This window comes from Nilaparvata lugens, chromosome 2, assembly GCF_014356525.2.
Source record: "Nilaparvata lugens isolate BPH chromosome 2, ASM1435652v1, whole genome shotgun sequence".
Taxonomy (NCBI): Eukaryota; Metazoa; Arthropoda; class Insecta; order Hemiptera; family Delphacidae; genus Nilaparvata; species Nilaparvata lugens.
The window spans coordinates 73,812,373-73,829,482 of NC_052505.1; the positions used below are offsets into that span (position 1 = coordinate 73,812,373).

The following is a 17,110-nucleotide window of genomic DNA, read 5'->3' on the forward strand; positions in this document are numbered from 1 at the left end:
AAGTCCCTATCAAGCTATTTACAAAAGGGATAAACAATTTCAATATTATCCAAATTTGAACAAAATAAGAATAGAGGCTAATTAACACTCTAACCGAAACATGGTCAGAGCTGACCTAAACCGAAACATCCGGTCTCACAGACCGGGTCTTGCTTAAAGTGTTATATTTAATATATTTTCTACTAAATATGGATTTAAATATTTTTCATTGGTGAATTTCAATTATGGTGAAGTATAACATAGATTTCAGTTGCAAATTAAGTGATGGAAGAATAGAAAAAATTTGGAAACAATGATATGTAATAAATTTATAATGTTGGATGTAAGAACACACACAATGCAAAAATCCGTGTAAGATATACTATAAGTTACTACTCAGAACAATAATCATGGAGAAATATTCTATCAATATAGACTTCATAGCAAAACTGAAAGGTAATCATTGAAAATAATAATGTTTTTCATTGTTACCAAGAAACTTGTTTGAGCAAAAATTTTCAGCCTCCACTTACTTTATTAGCAAGAAAAGTTCATAAATAACTATGGTGGTCGGAATCATCTATTCCTTCAAGTGAATGTTTATTTTGTCACACTTCATTGTGAAGCATCCTATTGATACAAGTTCTAAAGGCTGGGGCTTGTATGGTTGAAAACTCATCAATTTTCCTGAACCAACGTTTTCTAAATTACAAAAATTAGATTTCCGAATAAAACATGTCAATAAAATACAGAAATAATGAAGAGAAAAGCATTATAAAAAAATTGAATGCTCAAAATATCTGTTAGTCGAAGCTCCCGGTATTCTAGACCGATAAAAAATGAAAGATCCTGTAGCTGAGACCGTTACGTTTTCAATAAATTGATGTTTACTTGATAACCGTGAGTTGGGGACTGACGAGCATTGTTGGAGAATGTTGAGGAATAGTGGGGGAAAAGCGAAAAGGTATTAGAGCGGGCAGCAATTTTTGATTCACAATTTTGCCACTATAGAAGAAATAATTTTGCCTCAGGTCTCACAGATCGGTGTTTCGGTTAAAGTGTAATTACTTCCCCTCTGTGCACAGTAAGTTGTGGTTGATCAATAAATATATAAATGTTCCGAAACTGCAGAACTCCTTCCATGTTACATTGAAAAGTAAATCAATATTTTCAAACTTTTCCAATCCATTATAAAGTTACTTCCATCATCTGTTTATTGAATAAGGTATATTTATTATTATGCCTATAAAGAATATAAGAATATATTGGGAATATAGTTTTATCGAATAGGAGTCTTCAAAAAGTATGTTAACATTAGATCGTCAAAGCTATTTCAGCCCGTAAAACATACATCATTCTGTAAGATCTAAATAAAGAATACAGAGTTATGATTATAAGAGGTACTGGTGAAGAATCAACTACAGTAGTTGTCATCGACCCATGAGAAATACTAAAAGTACGAAGAGAGTTTCCTTTGATCCAGGGAAAAATACAAAGCAATAATGGGAATTTTCGTTGAAGATGGGTTGTTATTGTCTTGACCAAGTATTCATTCAAATAATGTGTTGTGCAAGCTTGAATCAGTAATGCACTTGAGGAGCAGTAATATAAAAATCAATAATGTGAATACATATTCCAAACATTATCAAACTAACTGAATCATCAAAAGTGACTAGTATTAAAAGGGTAATTACTGGAAGGTTGACTACAATATTGAAACCAACAAGATATTGAAATAACGTCAATTTATTCTTTAGGTAGTTGATAGCTTCTACTAGCATTAAGAAACTTTGCCATTGATTTCATGCCGGTTCAACGATATTCATGGGAACGTGTACGAGTAAGAGCTATATTGAAAAGGCTTTGAGAGTTTTTTAAAGTTAAGTCTTCCAAGTCATTCTTATAAGTCAATTTCCATATACAATATCAATATCACTTTCACCATCTTTCCAAATTATCTCTTTAACTCTTTCAAAGAGAAAAACTAATACAATATTATGAACCAGTTGTTTAAAATAGAAAAATATGTGCATAGTTTGTATTGTTTTGTTTGATTCACTTTCGAATGAGGAGTGAGTTGAATAGATTCGAGATAAAACTTGATCGTCACTACCAATGTAAGTGCATTTTCACTCAAAAAGTGTATTTAAAATTCAAGTTTAATTTCAATAGTGAAAAAGGATGGATATGCAACAGAGATTCAAGATGTCCAATTCATTTGTATATTTCTGTGTTAACTCACTAAGCAAAAGTTGAAGCAATATATATTTATGGATGGAAATAGAAAAAAAAGTAATATTGGAAATATGAAGTTATAATTGAAAAAAATATCAATGATATGCCTATAACCATAGCAAGGCGATGCATCCAAGCTAGGCTACCCTTGCATCGTTAGGCAATGAGCGAAAATGTCACATTTTCTAGTAAGCATCCATTTTTTAGAACATTATTGGAGATGTATGGGCCCTGTAGTCCGAAGTTCTTCAAAAACCATAGACTTCTCAAAGCTATAAAAACTATGAAAAAACTTTCCCAAACAAGAATTGTAGGACATGTGGAACTCTTGCTCCTTTTCAATTATACAGTATGTGTTGGGGGCCTGAAGGATAAATCTCTTTCAAAAATCATTTCCATAGACATCTAGAAGCTATGAGAAATATGAAAATAGCTTGTCCCAACAAGACTTTTGGGACTTGTGTAATTCTAGTTATTTTTCAACTACATTACCTTTATAACAGCTACCTTACCGTTAACTGATGATTTGTTTGTTTTGCAGAGCCAGAGCTGCAGATGTCTGCAGGGCAGTCTGCTCTGCAGAACAGCCTGCAGGGCGGTGCCAACGTATGTGTGCCCATGGCGCAGTACTGTGCCATATGCGGCGACCGTGCCACCGGCAAACACTACGGGGCAGCCTCGTGTGACGGATGCAAAGGCTTTTTCCGCAGATCTGTTCGCAAGAATCATCTGTATACTTGCAGGTAACTTGAACAACATCCAATCATAGAGAAACAATAGCCTAAGTTTAAACTCACAGAATTGTAAACTTTGAACTACAATAGCGTATTCCCCTTATGCTATTGTTTCTCTATGATTCATTCACATCCATGGCGATTGGTATATAGATAAGAGTTAAGCTCCATATGCTTGCTAGTCTCGTTGTAAGTTGACCACTATAAGAGCCGAACTTCATCAAATACAATATTCAGGCGTTTAAAACCCATCTAGGTTTAGAACCCACCTAGAGATTTAGATGCACCCATCTCTCTCATCAGTAGCCTTCCCATCACTACTCATCAGTAAAAAATATTCAGTATCATTCACATTCATATTATCAACTAATAATCAACATGGTGGAAAGTGAATTGAAAAGGAAGTGGATATTTGGGAAATTTCAATAGACTTCTCACTATCTCAGTTCTAGTATTCCAATATCTAGAAATAATCAAGTTTTTGAGTAAATAGTATGCTCTCTCTGTAAACTATTTAAACGTGAAAATTCATTTAAATTTACTGAAATTTAAATTATTTGAATGAATCGATGGATTTTCAAGCTGGCCCCCATTTTCAGAACAAAACAATGAACAATTTAAACTTTGTGACACCACATCACAGGGATAAGTGTTCATGAATTGCAACCCTTACCTGTTCATTAAAATTATAAAAGTAGCTTCGAATGAGGCATTGAACTGAACAAATAGAATAATGAAGTTTATTTGAATAAATGACAGAGTTTGAAAGCATAATTTGATATTGTGGTGATAGAGTATGAAGTATGGTAGAGATCACAAGAGGATTGAATTGATGTAGTGAGGGGGGGAGTTCTGTGGGAGAGCTCCAGTTAGAAAAAACGCGAGAGTGTAGTTGCAATACCAAGAATTGAAGAAATAGAAGTTCCATACAAATACCTGGTAACCTGCATTTCATTTACATAGTATATTAATTCATGAACCATTCGAGAGAATGAATAATGTTATGAATTTGGTTATTACTATAAACGTTTCTGATAAATTGTCACAGAATTTCAATATTATAAATAGTATTCACGATGTTTGCGTAGAGATCTCATTGATTCAATTACTAGATCCCAAATTACAATCTATAATAATGATTCATATCATTTTATATGTAATTCATATTCAGTAGAAACATACATTCTATTCCTGATTCATGTAAACAAAATAATCATGAATAATTTCAATTATTTTCCAGGTTCAGCAGGAACTGTGTGGTTGATAAAGACAAGAGGAACCAGTGTCGCTACTGCAGACTGAGAAAATGTTTCAAAGCTGGAATGAGAAAAGAAGGTAATCAACTGATTAATTGATCAGCAATCAACATTTTTAGTGTAATAATAAACGCACCTCGATTTCTTTACAATACAATATTCGATGCACCATCAGCGAAAATGTGAATACTGGTTAGGAATGCATTTCTTTAAGAGTACAGTTCTTCGGTTGAAAATAACCTTTTCCAATAATAATTATTAATTGAATTAAAAAATACTCCTTCATCATAGTTTAACATTATCTATTCTTGACTCAATGATCTCCACTTGAAATAAGTACGGTATTGATGGACTACTTCATACTTCAAGTGCTAGGATTCATTAACCTGAGAAATATTCTTCGATAGCGATAAGCACCACTTGACTCTCAATCAGACACTAATTGACTTACAATAATTCAATTATTTACTTCGACCCAGCATTAGCATTATCATCATACCAAATCCACATACCAAAACCTAATCTCCATTATTCCACCGATCTATCATTTATAATGACAATTTACTGCACATTTGGAGCGAATTTGTCAATGGCTTTCAATTCCACACTTTAATAGTTCAATAATAGCTCACTTACTAGTTCAATATGATACTGCAATTATGAACGCAATTATGAGCACTAAAATTAAGTATTGATTCTAGATCAATTTTGAGCAACTTCTCCAACAATTATCGTCAAAGCTTCAGTCAACACAATACTTAATTAATTTAGTAGTTGCTGTAGTTATAAATATTTTATAACGTTTCCATTGCTTTGATCTCTGATCTACAAATTGATATCCCTTGACTGGATAGAAACATCTAAGTATAGTTTATTCCATAGCGTTTACTCTTCTATGATTATTTATTAATTCATTCATTAGTACAAAATTACTGATCACTTATTATATTGGATGTTGAAATTATATTGGAAGAGCACAAACAGGTAGGCTATCTGAAACAGTGGGGAACACAGCCCCAAGCGCATGAACGCAACCCTTCCCCTCCTAGAATTGAATAAAATACAGCTGCTTCCCTTCCTTGAATTGGAAACCCAAAACATTGCTAACCTTTCAAAAAACCCCCTCCTCCACAAAAGAATATTCAAGGACGCAGTCAGCGTCCAACCCCCCTTCCCACTATGGTCACTCATGTCTATGGAATAATATAATTGACCGCAGGAACATGACATGAAACTGTAGTTTGTCCCCCCAAATATTCGAATAACCCTCACATCCATATGATTTATTAACCGTATAGAGATAATTTGAAGAATCTGTGAACTCTATGAATCTACGAATTTGTAAGCCCAAGATCTCAATGAAAGCCCGAGTCTCCTCAATGAAAATTTGGGAATTATGCCTGGTCCAATATGCTTGGAAATAATATAAAGAAGGCTGTCAAATTGAAATTGGAATCACACCTTTGTTGAGATCTTATCATTTCATGGAGTTGAAGTTTTAAACTCTTATCAAATTGAAATAATCTTGTTATAATTTGGCATTGATTACATAATTTGGCATCTGATTACAAACAAAATGTTGACTGAAATAAATATTTTGCAGCTGTCCAGAATGAGCGCGATAGAATCAGCTGCAGACGACCAAGCTATGAGGAGCCGACGGCAGGAAATGGACTCTCAGTGCAATCCCTGCTCAATGCTGAGATGCTCTCCAGGCAGGTTGCTGCTTTGGAAGTGAGTGTAGTTCTAAGCTATTTCTCTATGAAGTAACCTATCTACTATTTGAAGAGTATGAGTAGCCTATAATCATTGACGAAGTATTGATAGATTTATAGACGAACATAGACTTATTTTGTCAGTGCTATAATGCTATTATATTTCTAATGCTAGAGGAGCATATTCATTACGGTATTCTGAACTTCACAATAGTCTAAAGATATATAATACTTTGAACACGGCTCTTACTCGATGACAGAGAGGCCCGATTCTGTTTCCAGTATAACTATATTTCTCAATCCCCTTTCAGTGAACTACTTTCATTTGCAATACTTATACTTTGAGTTGCATTTCGTATATTTTGTATACTTGGTTATATTGTTATGCTATTTAGTACAATGAGTCTGTCGAAATCTAGCACATCTTAATAGAAATCTCACCACCAGAAAATCCTTACGAGTATTAACATTTTCAAAATATTCCTGTTCATGAGATAAGCAATACTTCATCCGAAATCGTATTTTTTGATTTTTATATCATCCTTTTTTTACTTAACGCAATTTAATTGGATCATTTCCACTTTCATTCTACTTAATTGGGAAGTGGATTAGAAATTACCTCCTCTCCTTGAGGTTAATACCAATTATTATCTTTGCATTAAATGTTTTATTTAGTATGATCATCAAACCGAGTAATGAAATTGAAATTGAATAAGAAGAGTAAGAAATTGTCAAAAACCACAGATTTATTGGAAGTTGGAGAGACCGGTTTCGGTTGTTATACCATTGTCAATCTCTGATAAACTAAATACAAGAGCAGCAGAATTTATACTAGTGGGCGAGTACTGCTATTGGTCAAGGGCATGAACGCCTTCCATTGGTCCAGCTAGACAGTCTCCTCCCACTTAAGGGTATTACAGAAATGTCACGAAATGGCGGCTTAAATGGCTGACTCACCTTAATAACAAAATTTACTTACATGAAAAAAATGAAAATGAACTTTTGATGAGAGTGATGATGATTATGATGTACCAGTATTCATTATTTATTCTAAATGTTCCTTTTGTATTACTCTAATGTGAATGATGTGAATCTTCCTTTTCCATTTGTATTTTGTATTGATATAACACATTATTGGAATACTCCAGGCGTGCTCACAGTGATGGTGGGGAGGGGGTGGAGTTTGAACACGGATCGCGTTCTTTAAATGGGATGTGGGGGGCTCAAAATCACAAAATCAGGCTTTAAATTTTGGGGGGGTCCCCTGGGTGGACCCTCTGGTTATTTATTCGAACTGATAAATCTATTTACATCAGAGTATCAATACATTTTATATTTTATGAATTCAACATGTATTGTTCTGTAATCTACTAGCATTCCATCTGCTCTATCAAAAACCCAAATGAATATTATTCTCAACTAATCTTTGAAGTTCAATCAAATGTTATTTTAAGTTTGAATTGAATAATAGAATAGATTAATATGACATAAATAACTGATAACTACTTGCGAGATTCATTTTGGTGTTTGTTTTGCTTTGTTTCAGATGAGCAATGACTACGATTTGTCGAACAAGCAGATCGCGAACATCAATGACGTCTGCGACTCAATGAAACAACAACTGCTCTACCTTGTTGAATGGGCAAAATATATTCCTGCATTCACTGAATTACCTCTAGATGACCAAGTGAGTTTTTATCCAATTTCTATTCAATTATTTTCGAATAATTACACTTTTTGATTATCACTATTACACTTTTTGATTATCAAGCATGACTATATTGATTCTAAACGTATATGCTAAGGCCTACGACTTGATCATGAACTCAAAGCAACTGGGTGAACTATTAACCTCCACGACTGAATCAGAAATCAACTGGATGAGCTGTGAATGGAAGAAAAGACATGAAAAATAATCCAGTTTTGGGCTAGGAAATTATGAAAGAAAAAGCAAATAATATACTACCCAATTTGGATCATTTCATTCTTCAAGGAGAAGTATTCCAATAAGTGCTTCTTTGCACCCTGCAAGGAAGACAATCTTTGTCCTGTTGTGCAGAAAGTGAGTATAATTGGTGCTACAGTGTTCTCATTTTGACAGTCTGCAAACTTTACCATTAAAAACTTATGTTATTATCTATCTTTCTAGCAGAGAAGAGATCCTTTATGAATCTGGGTTTCAAGATATCGAGTGTAAAGGAAGGTGTCACCAGTTGAACATTCTTGATACTTTCATTTACGTTTACATTCAAATTATAAAGAGCAGATCGACACCAATTTTTTTCCCAACTAAATGAATTTAGTTTTGGCCGAAGCCGTTATTTACAGGCTCCAATTGAATTATCTCTTGCTCAAATCACCATTCAAGATTCAGATTTTTCACCATTCACATCATTCTTAGAGATAATATTCGTAGGAGTATCCATTAAAAGTTGAACGTTTTCATAAGAGTTTATACTCTTTTCAGGTTGCGCTGTTGAGAGCTCACGCTGGAGAGCATTTACTACTTGGACTGGCTCGCAGATCATTGCATTTGAAAGACGTTCTGCTTTTGGGGAATAACTGCGTGATCACAAAATACTGCGCTGGTATGTTCACTAAACTACTACATCTTAAAATACCAAATTTTTCATTTATTGTGCTAATTTTCAACAGCTTCGAAGAATGCTTGACAAGATAAAATAATTAATTTCATAGAATTGGATGATAATAGCATAGGCATAAATATAGGAGAGGATTCCAGAGGATGGGAAAATAGATAGATAAATGCATAGCAGAGTGAGAAAGGAAGCTGCTGTCCATTAAGCAAAAAGAGATTGTAGATTTGGAGAAAGAGAGCTTGATTAAGAGATAAATAACTAAGTAATCTGTATCAGGCAGTAATTGAATCTATCGTACTTAATGGAAAAGTGGCCAATGAAATCATATCTAGAAGATGAGATTGGAAATGTGAAAATGGAGTGATCATTTACAAGATTGGAAATGTGACATAAAGACTGTCTGGAAAGCAGAAAGGAGAAGAGTAACGAATACTGGACTTGGAGAGAACGTGAGCATGAGAGATGTTAGTGGAAGAATAGAGCTACGGCCGTTAAGATCGTATAAACATGGATAAGAATAAATGATGATTACAAGAAAATATAGCATGTAGCCTACAATGTGAGAGTACAGCGAAGGAGAACAGTGGGAAGTACAAGGTGCATGAGGAACAAATTGAAGAGATAAGAAGGAGAAGAGGAAAGACTGTTCAGAAGATCGAGAGAATGGCTATGGATACATTCCGGATTCCATCCTGTCATCATGGAATGAATCATGGAATGGACCAAGGCCACTCTATAGTGGCCTAGAATGGACTCATGGAAGAGATGAACTGATGCTAATCCAACGCTGTAATGACACACTGGAGAGAAACAAAGAAGAAGAACATGTATAGGAAACTTTTTGTATAATATAAAATTATGTTTTCTCCAGTGATCCATTGATCAACATTACAACTCAAATCTATAGCAGGGAATAGAACTATATGCAGCCAATATTAGTAGTCCACTCCATGAATGACTATAGTCATTTTAAATCAATCGCTTTGAATAATCGTGGAAATCAATATGCAAGTTGCACTGCAATGGCATGATTCAAACTAAATTGAATCAAACGCAATTTGCATACGGTATTGATTTCTATGTTTAATTACATAGAATCTATTGACTTGTTTCCATACAGATTATACTATCAACTTGTTTCAACAGATTATGCTATGTATTTCCAATGAATATACTATGATTATCCTTCTCAATGGATTCATATGATAAATCATTTCAATCATATCATATCTTTTCTTGCGATATGGAGAGTCTCAAAGCGAGATAATTTTTTTTAATTTGTATAAAGGACGAAGAATCTGTATCATTACTGTAAATTTGTATGTGTTCATCCCTATGACATTGGTTTCTCTCGGAAATTATTGCCTCTATTGCTGGAAAATCTTTGCAAGGAGCTGTAGAGAGTGTAGGCTTGATGGAAATTCCTAATCAAATGAATGTGGAAATTCGAACTGTATTCCTTGTTGTCCAACTTTCGATAGGTAATTCATTTCATAAAACAAAGGACAATACGTTAGTTTTCAGTTTTTTGATCATGATACTTTTCATAAACCTAATAGGATTATTTGCAAATTGTGTACAAAGTTTTTCTGAGATTATTTCATATTATTGTTCAAAATGAAGTTTTGTTGTGTTTGATAGAAGCTGGAATCGCTCCAGATCTGGACATTAGCAGAGTTGGCACAAGAGTAATGGATGAACTCGTTCGACCTCTTACCGAGGTTCAAATTGATGACACTGAATTCGCCTGTTTGAAAGCTATAGTCTTTTTTGACCCAAGTAAGTGAATGCTCTCATCAACATCAATTTTATTCGAGTCTCTTACAAGACTTTACAATAAATAAAAATATAAATCTCAGTACCCTTTTAAATTATTTTGTCACAACATGTTTCGGACACTAATGCCATTTTCAAGTGATTTGAAAATAAATAAATACTAAAAAAGACAAGACTATACAATATATTGCTTGATTATCATTTTAGTACCTGTTTTGAAGAACATCGAGTTTCCATCAAATACAATACCGGTATGTGGCTTTGTTTTTCGGTAGCAGAAGCGTACCGTAGTCTACTAGCAAGAGAAATACAATGTTGTGCCGTATTAAAATTGTTCAGTTTTGAATATGCCTTATGTGCATATTATTACCGGTACTTATCAACACCAACCAAGTATTTATAAATTCGATTTGATAATATTTATTTTCAATACAATATTTTTTCGAATTATTTCAAAAGGTGTTTCATGTAGAAAAATTAAAAGTCAGCTATTCTTTTACTAGAAACACAGTTGAAAACACAAATTTAAATTGTCAACCACTTTTTATTATTATAAAATATTACAATATACACAGAACCTGGTTTCGTGACTTTAAACAAACAGCTGAAGATGTGGCTGGTAAAGCCATGAAACCAGGTTCTGTATATATTATAATATTTTATAATAATAAAAAGTGATTGACAATTTAAATTTGTGTTTTCATTATGGAAAAGTACCAGAGCATCACTCACAACACAACTGTAAAGAAACACAGTATTTTCTACTAGCAACAGCTATGTCAACAGCAACTGGTTATATGTCACCTTCATAAGAAGCGCAATAAAACAATAGCAACTAACTATTCATGTCACATTCATAAGAAATTGTTGTAAATGTATATTCTGGTACTGAGTTTATCATGATTATTACCAATCGTTTTGTTTCAATCTGCAGATGCCAAAGGACTAGGTGATAAAAACAGGATCAAGTCTCTCCGGTATCAGATTCAGATAAACCTGGAGGACTACATCAGTGATCGTCAATATGACTCCAGGGGGAGGTTCGGCGAGCTCCTCCTCACTCTTCCTGCGCTGCAGTCCATCACATGGCAAATGATCGAGCAAATCCAGTTTGCTAAATTATTTGGTGTTGCAAGGATTGACAGTCTTCTGCAAGAAATGCTACTGGGAGGTAATTTATTAATTTATTTATTTATTAGATAGAGCGAACAATACAATAGTCGGAAAAGAAGAAACATGCTATTGACCAAAACTTCTTCAATTTCCTGATTTTGTCACAAATCGTCCAAATATTATGTAGATTATGTTCACTTCAATTTCAACACCAAATCTTCAATCTGAAACTATGAATCAGAATAAAACAAAGAATCTCAAATTTTAGATAGATTGATAATGAAACTTCCGTTAAAAGAAAAACCAAACTTCAAATATTCACAAAATATAGAATAAAATCACTTAAATTTTGAGCTCGAAAATATCACTTTCACCATAGCTACAATAATAAAGTAATAACACTCTTCTTGTCATTTTTTATAGATGAATAGAATAAAATGACTCTTTATTTGATGACGTGGTGAAGTTTGACCACATGATCACGATGAAGTATTGGCATACCAAATAAGATGGTTGATTGTTGATACTTCTTTGAATTTCTCCAATATTTGAAATAAATCATTAATTATCATTGAAAATGAGGTACCGGTAAACAATTTCACAAACCCACATGCTCGATTTCAATTATTCGTCAATGTGATTGGCTGGAATTTCATATCATGTAGACTCACAGAACCACCTCACCAAGAAGTTTTTGGATGTGTAGCCTACTCAAAATTTGATTAATTTAATAAAAGGTGACAAAAGATTTATCAAACATAAGAATACGTAGTTGAAGGGATATTAAACTCAATGACTTGGTCTGTGAAATAAAAACTGATCAGCTTAACTGATGAGAACATTTTATTCCCCATGATAATATCCAAACATAATAATTCATTTCCATAAAAAATAGAAAATCGATTCTCCCAACGCTCAACTCTCTCTTCAGGAGTAACCGACTATACTTTGCAATAATACAATTATATTATATCAGAGCTTGACAGAGTTGACAGATAGGCCTATGCTATCCAAAGCAGTGCGTTGCATTATTATCAAAGCAATAAGTGGAGATTTCTTTACTGGTACTCTATTATTTTAGTTTCCCCATAAACTGGACCTGTGATTTTCAACAGATATACAGTATGGCATCATTAGTCCATTTTTTGAATTTCGAAGGTAGTCAGTGGTTATTTTGAACACTTTTGATTGTTTTTGAACCAATAAGAATTCATTGAAAAAGCCCCCCACCCACCCGCAATTAACATAAATGGTGCGTACACGCCACACCCCCTGTGGTCACCTCTGAATAGATTACTCATTGTATTCCTGTTTATCAAATTCACTATACATCATGAAATAAAAATAGAAAGAAAAATGAAAATCTCAGTACCCTTTATGAATTATTTAATCACAACATGTTTTGGACATTGATGCCATTTTCAAGTCAATGGAATCAATGGCATCAATGTCCGAAACATGTTGTGATTAAATAATTCATAAAGGGTACTGAGATTTTCATTTTTCTTTCTATTCCTATAAAAAGTAGCCCTTTACAGAAAAGAGATATCATGAAATAAATTATCACTAAAACGTACTTGGTAGACTTATTGACTTTCATTTGACTATCACTGTCTTACTTGCGATTTTTGCAATTTTTTTGTTATTGAATATTTTTCAAACTATTAGCTTTATCCGTTCTTAACATTTTTGGGGGGTGAGGGTAATGTTTATTGAAACACAATTTGAATTATCAAGTACCCTCTATTCTATTGCAAATGTTTATTGAAACACAATTTGAATTATCAAGTACCCTCTATTCTATTGCAACACAACTAGTTTCAACTATTCCAGAGACATTTTCAAGTGTAAAATGGCTTGAAAATTTCTCTTGAAGAGTTGGAACTAGTGAATCTCTCCATAGTTTTCGTTACTCTATTGGTTGGTACTATGAAGATGCTGCAATAAACTATGAAGAGCTCTTGAATATGTTGCAATAAAATAAAGGGTACTTGATAATTCTTACTGAGCTTTATTATCTTACTAGCCGTCAGGCTCGCTTCGCTCGCCATATCCGTCTAGCAGGAGGCTCCGCCCTCTGGACCCCCGACTGGATCGTCCAAAATGAGATCAGCTGACTCGCTTCGCTCGCCTGCATGTAGACCTCAGCGGAACCTCTGTACCGGATTTGAACGTATTATGTCAATTTGATCTCGAAAATCACCTGTTACTATATCGGCGTATCTTTGGCGAAAAAAATTCTTCCACCTCAGCTAAACCTGTGTACTGAATTTTTTTAAATATATTTCCATCAATTATTGAAAAAAGTGAGGAAACGCAGAAAAGCTAAGAAAACGCAGATTTTGGGCGTATCTTTGGCGTTATTTAAATTCCTTCTAACACAACATTATTGTACCCCAGCTAAGCTTCTGTAGTGAATTTGAACATTTTCTGTTTATTTGTTCTCGATAAAGCTGAGAAAACGTTAAAAAACGCAGATTTTGGGCGTATCTTTGGGAATTTTTTCCAAATCCGTTATTATTGCGCCTCTAAAGGGCCAACTGAACACACCTACCAAATTTGAAATGTTATGTCATATTTTTATCATATGTTAGGACGATCCAGTCGGGGGTCCATACTAAACGTCTGGCTAAACGGATATGGCGAGCGAAGCGAGCCTGACGGCTAGTAATATAATATTCCCAGGAATAGCTCTGATTGAAGAAGCAGTACCCAATCAATTTTTCCGCGATAAATCAGGACCTCCTAGATAGGTGGTATTTAGGAGGTACTGGATAAATTTGGTATTTAGGAGGTCCTGGATAAATGCATTTCAATCTTCAACTAGGTGCCAACCTAACAAAGTCAACTCAACTTAATGCCAGCCTGACAAAATTTTTAATTTAGTTACCAGAACAACTGTTTCGAAGAGGTACTCTCTCTAGATTATAGTTCTATATTAACATATATTAACATTTCAATTATTATAATTTTAAGATATTGGTTTAAGAGGAATATAGATGCCAAAAGATGAACTTTAAACCCTTAAAAACCACCCTTAGAGTTAAAATATCGCCAAAAGATTCCTTAGTGCGCCTCTAAAGGGCCAACTGAACATACCTACCAAATTTGAACGTTTTTGGTCCGGTAGATTTTTAGTTCTGCGAGTGAGTGAGTGAGTGAGTCAGTCAGTCAGTCAGTCAGTCAGTGCCATTTCGCTTTTATATATATATATAGATGTAGCGAATATTTTCTTAACATGTTTTATTGCATTGGTAGGTGCTACAACCGAAGCGAACAACCAACAGAACAACACTGGAGGTGGCAGCGTCGGCAGCTACCAGAGCTCCAACGGCTCGCCGGACAGTCACGCCGCTCTCAGTCCGGAGCACAGTCCACACTCTCTGGCCAGTCCACCTCAGCCTCACAACGGCGCATCCTTGGAGGCGCCTCCTGGCATACGGGACGACTCTGACGTCATCAATGTACCTTACGACCACATCGGCTTCAAGCAAGAGCCTTCCCTCGAACATACCTACTAGTGCCGAACACTTTCTGTGCATGCATAAATAGACTAACATTGTAACAAAATTTTATTCACTATCTGTGAATAAAATATTCCATGACATACCGTAATATGAAAGATCAAGATCCTTTTGACACTAGGAGATTTGGTCATGATTTCATTAAGATGAGTATTTCAAATTTCAATGTTTGATTCTCATTACTCATAAAGGTAGAGATCGAATAAAATTGAAAATGAACTACGCCATTTTATTTGTTTTTCAAAAAAAATTCAATATATCATGTCACACTCTATTCTTTCTACACAAAAAGATTTGCTAACGGCTCGATTCAGATACTGTAAATATTTAGAAATTCAAAGCTTGGTTCTCAAATCTCATCGGTAGAGATCGAACAATAATTGAAAGTGGGCTACGGCATTTTATTTGTTTTTCAAAATATATCTCACACTTTATCCTTTTCACACAAGGAGATTGTGATTTACCATTAGCCTTCATTTACATTGTGAATTGAATATTCCATGACATACCGTAATATTATACATTTTTCAAAATATACTCCACATTAATCTTCATTTTCCACATAAAACTTTCAAGAGAACAAGTTTTCAATTCATAATCATGCTCTATGATTCATTAAAATATAATGCTGATAGGCCTATACAACATTTTTTAATCAACTGACTGACGTTCGAATAATCAATATTGTACTGTATACCGCACTAATGCAGAGTAGGATATCGTTTCGATTCATTTGCTGAGAAATGAAATCTCTTATGAATATATATTAATTAAATCAAGTGATACAAGTTGTTGGTCACAATATTATTTATTATTTTGTAAATTTTATTTAGATAATTTCTAATAAAAACACTTTTTTACTAATGCATGTGTATTTTATGAATTTCATATTTTATTCTCATATCACTAATAAAACATCATATATTTGATGGCAAAACTGGTGGATGTGATTATTTTTCTACCTTTTCAATAATTTTTTCCATTCCTCCAAACTTCTGATTTCCTCCTTTTGACAATTGAACATATTTTGGAATGAGTTTTGTCACCATTATTGTCGATCATTATTTTCTGAAATAAAATAAATCATTCTTATGTTTTTAGATTTCAAATACGACTTGATAATATTTACAGTCACGTTCAAAAATTCCCGCATATTATCTAATAAAATTAGAAAAAAATCATCGGGAAATTGCATTGAGGTTGATAATAAAATGTCACCAGAAAACATAAATATTGTAAAATAATTTAGAATGATACACATTATTATTACTTATTAATAATGATAATGCATTGATTCAAAGTATCTTACTCACAACCTTAAATTTCTATTGTCTAATTTTAATTCAAATTTATTTGTAAAAAATGTCCTTCAATCTTTCAACCTGTATCAATACTTGTAACAGTCCAAGTTGATACTCAAATTAAACACTAGATTTGCTCTCCAAACTAATATAATCAAATTGGAATGTCACTAATGAATTACCGTATATAATTATGTATTATATGATGTGTATATGTAATAGTATATTTCGCACCTAGGGCCGAAAATGAGACTTTTCCGGCTCGAAATCGGTTTTCAAGTCCGAGGCCCTAGGCCGAGGACTAGAAAAGATTGAGAGCCGGAAAAACATTTTTGCCATGGTGAGAACGTTATTTTTCGCCACACAGAGAAATAAACAATATTAATATGAGAATAATTGTTTATTAGGCACTTCCGAAAGCAAAACAGGAAGGTCATAGCTCTAGCAAATCTGAGGTAATCTGAATATCAGGAAATTGTCCAAGTATTTTTATTTTTTATTCTGATTTGTCTAAATAATCTAAAAGATTATGTTCAATTATGTAAGAAGTTGAGTTTATACTTTTTATTCTTCCAAATGACAATAAGATTATATTATTATAAATGTTTTGATTCTTGAATAATAAACACAAATAATGAAAAGTTTTTGATCAGCTGTTTTAGCACACTTGAAATTTGGCCAATCTGAATGTCAACGTCAACAATGCTTGTTGTCGTTGACTTCGGAAGTTTAGGTTAGAAGTTCTATCCTACTCTGAAAATCGAATTTGAATAGTTTATAATATATATTATCTTATCTGTATTTTATTCATCCAAATAAAATGATAGTATCTTATTGCAGAATACTTATTCAATTCTAGAAGCATAAACTGATTCCG

At 33.5% G+C, this 17,110-nt stretch overlaps 1 protein-coding gene across 3 annotated transcripts in view; it reads left to right on the top strand.

The window, feature by feature from the left end:
- LOC111045151 (hepatocyte nuclear factor 4-gamma) overlaps positions 1–15,869 on the top strand; it is a 40,178-nt gene extending 24,309 nt beyond the window's left edge. For all 3 annotated transcript variants that reach the window (XM_022330470.2, XM_022330468.2, XM_022330469.2), the window contains exons 2-9: positions 2,756–2,957; positions 4,189–4,283; positions 5,808–5,938; positions 7,466–7,606; positions 8,387–8,507; positions 10,161–10,298; positions 11,230–11,466; positions 14,667–15,869. In XM_022330470.2, the coding sequence (XP_022186162.2) occupies positions 2,756–2,957; positions 4,189–4,283; positions 5,808–5,938; positions 7,466–7,606; positions 8,387–8,507; positions 10,161–10,298; positions 11,230–11,466; positions 14,667–14,929 (1,328 nt within the window). In that variant the 3' untranslated portion in view covers positions 14,930–15,869. The remainder of the gene's footprint in view (positions 1–2,755; positions 2,958–4,188; positions 4,284–5,807; positions 5,939–7,465; positions 7,607–8,386; positions 8,508–10,160; positions 10,299–11,229; positions 11,467–14,666) is intronic.
- The last annotated feature ends 1,241 nt before the right edge of the window (positions 15,870–17,110 follow it).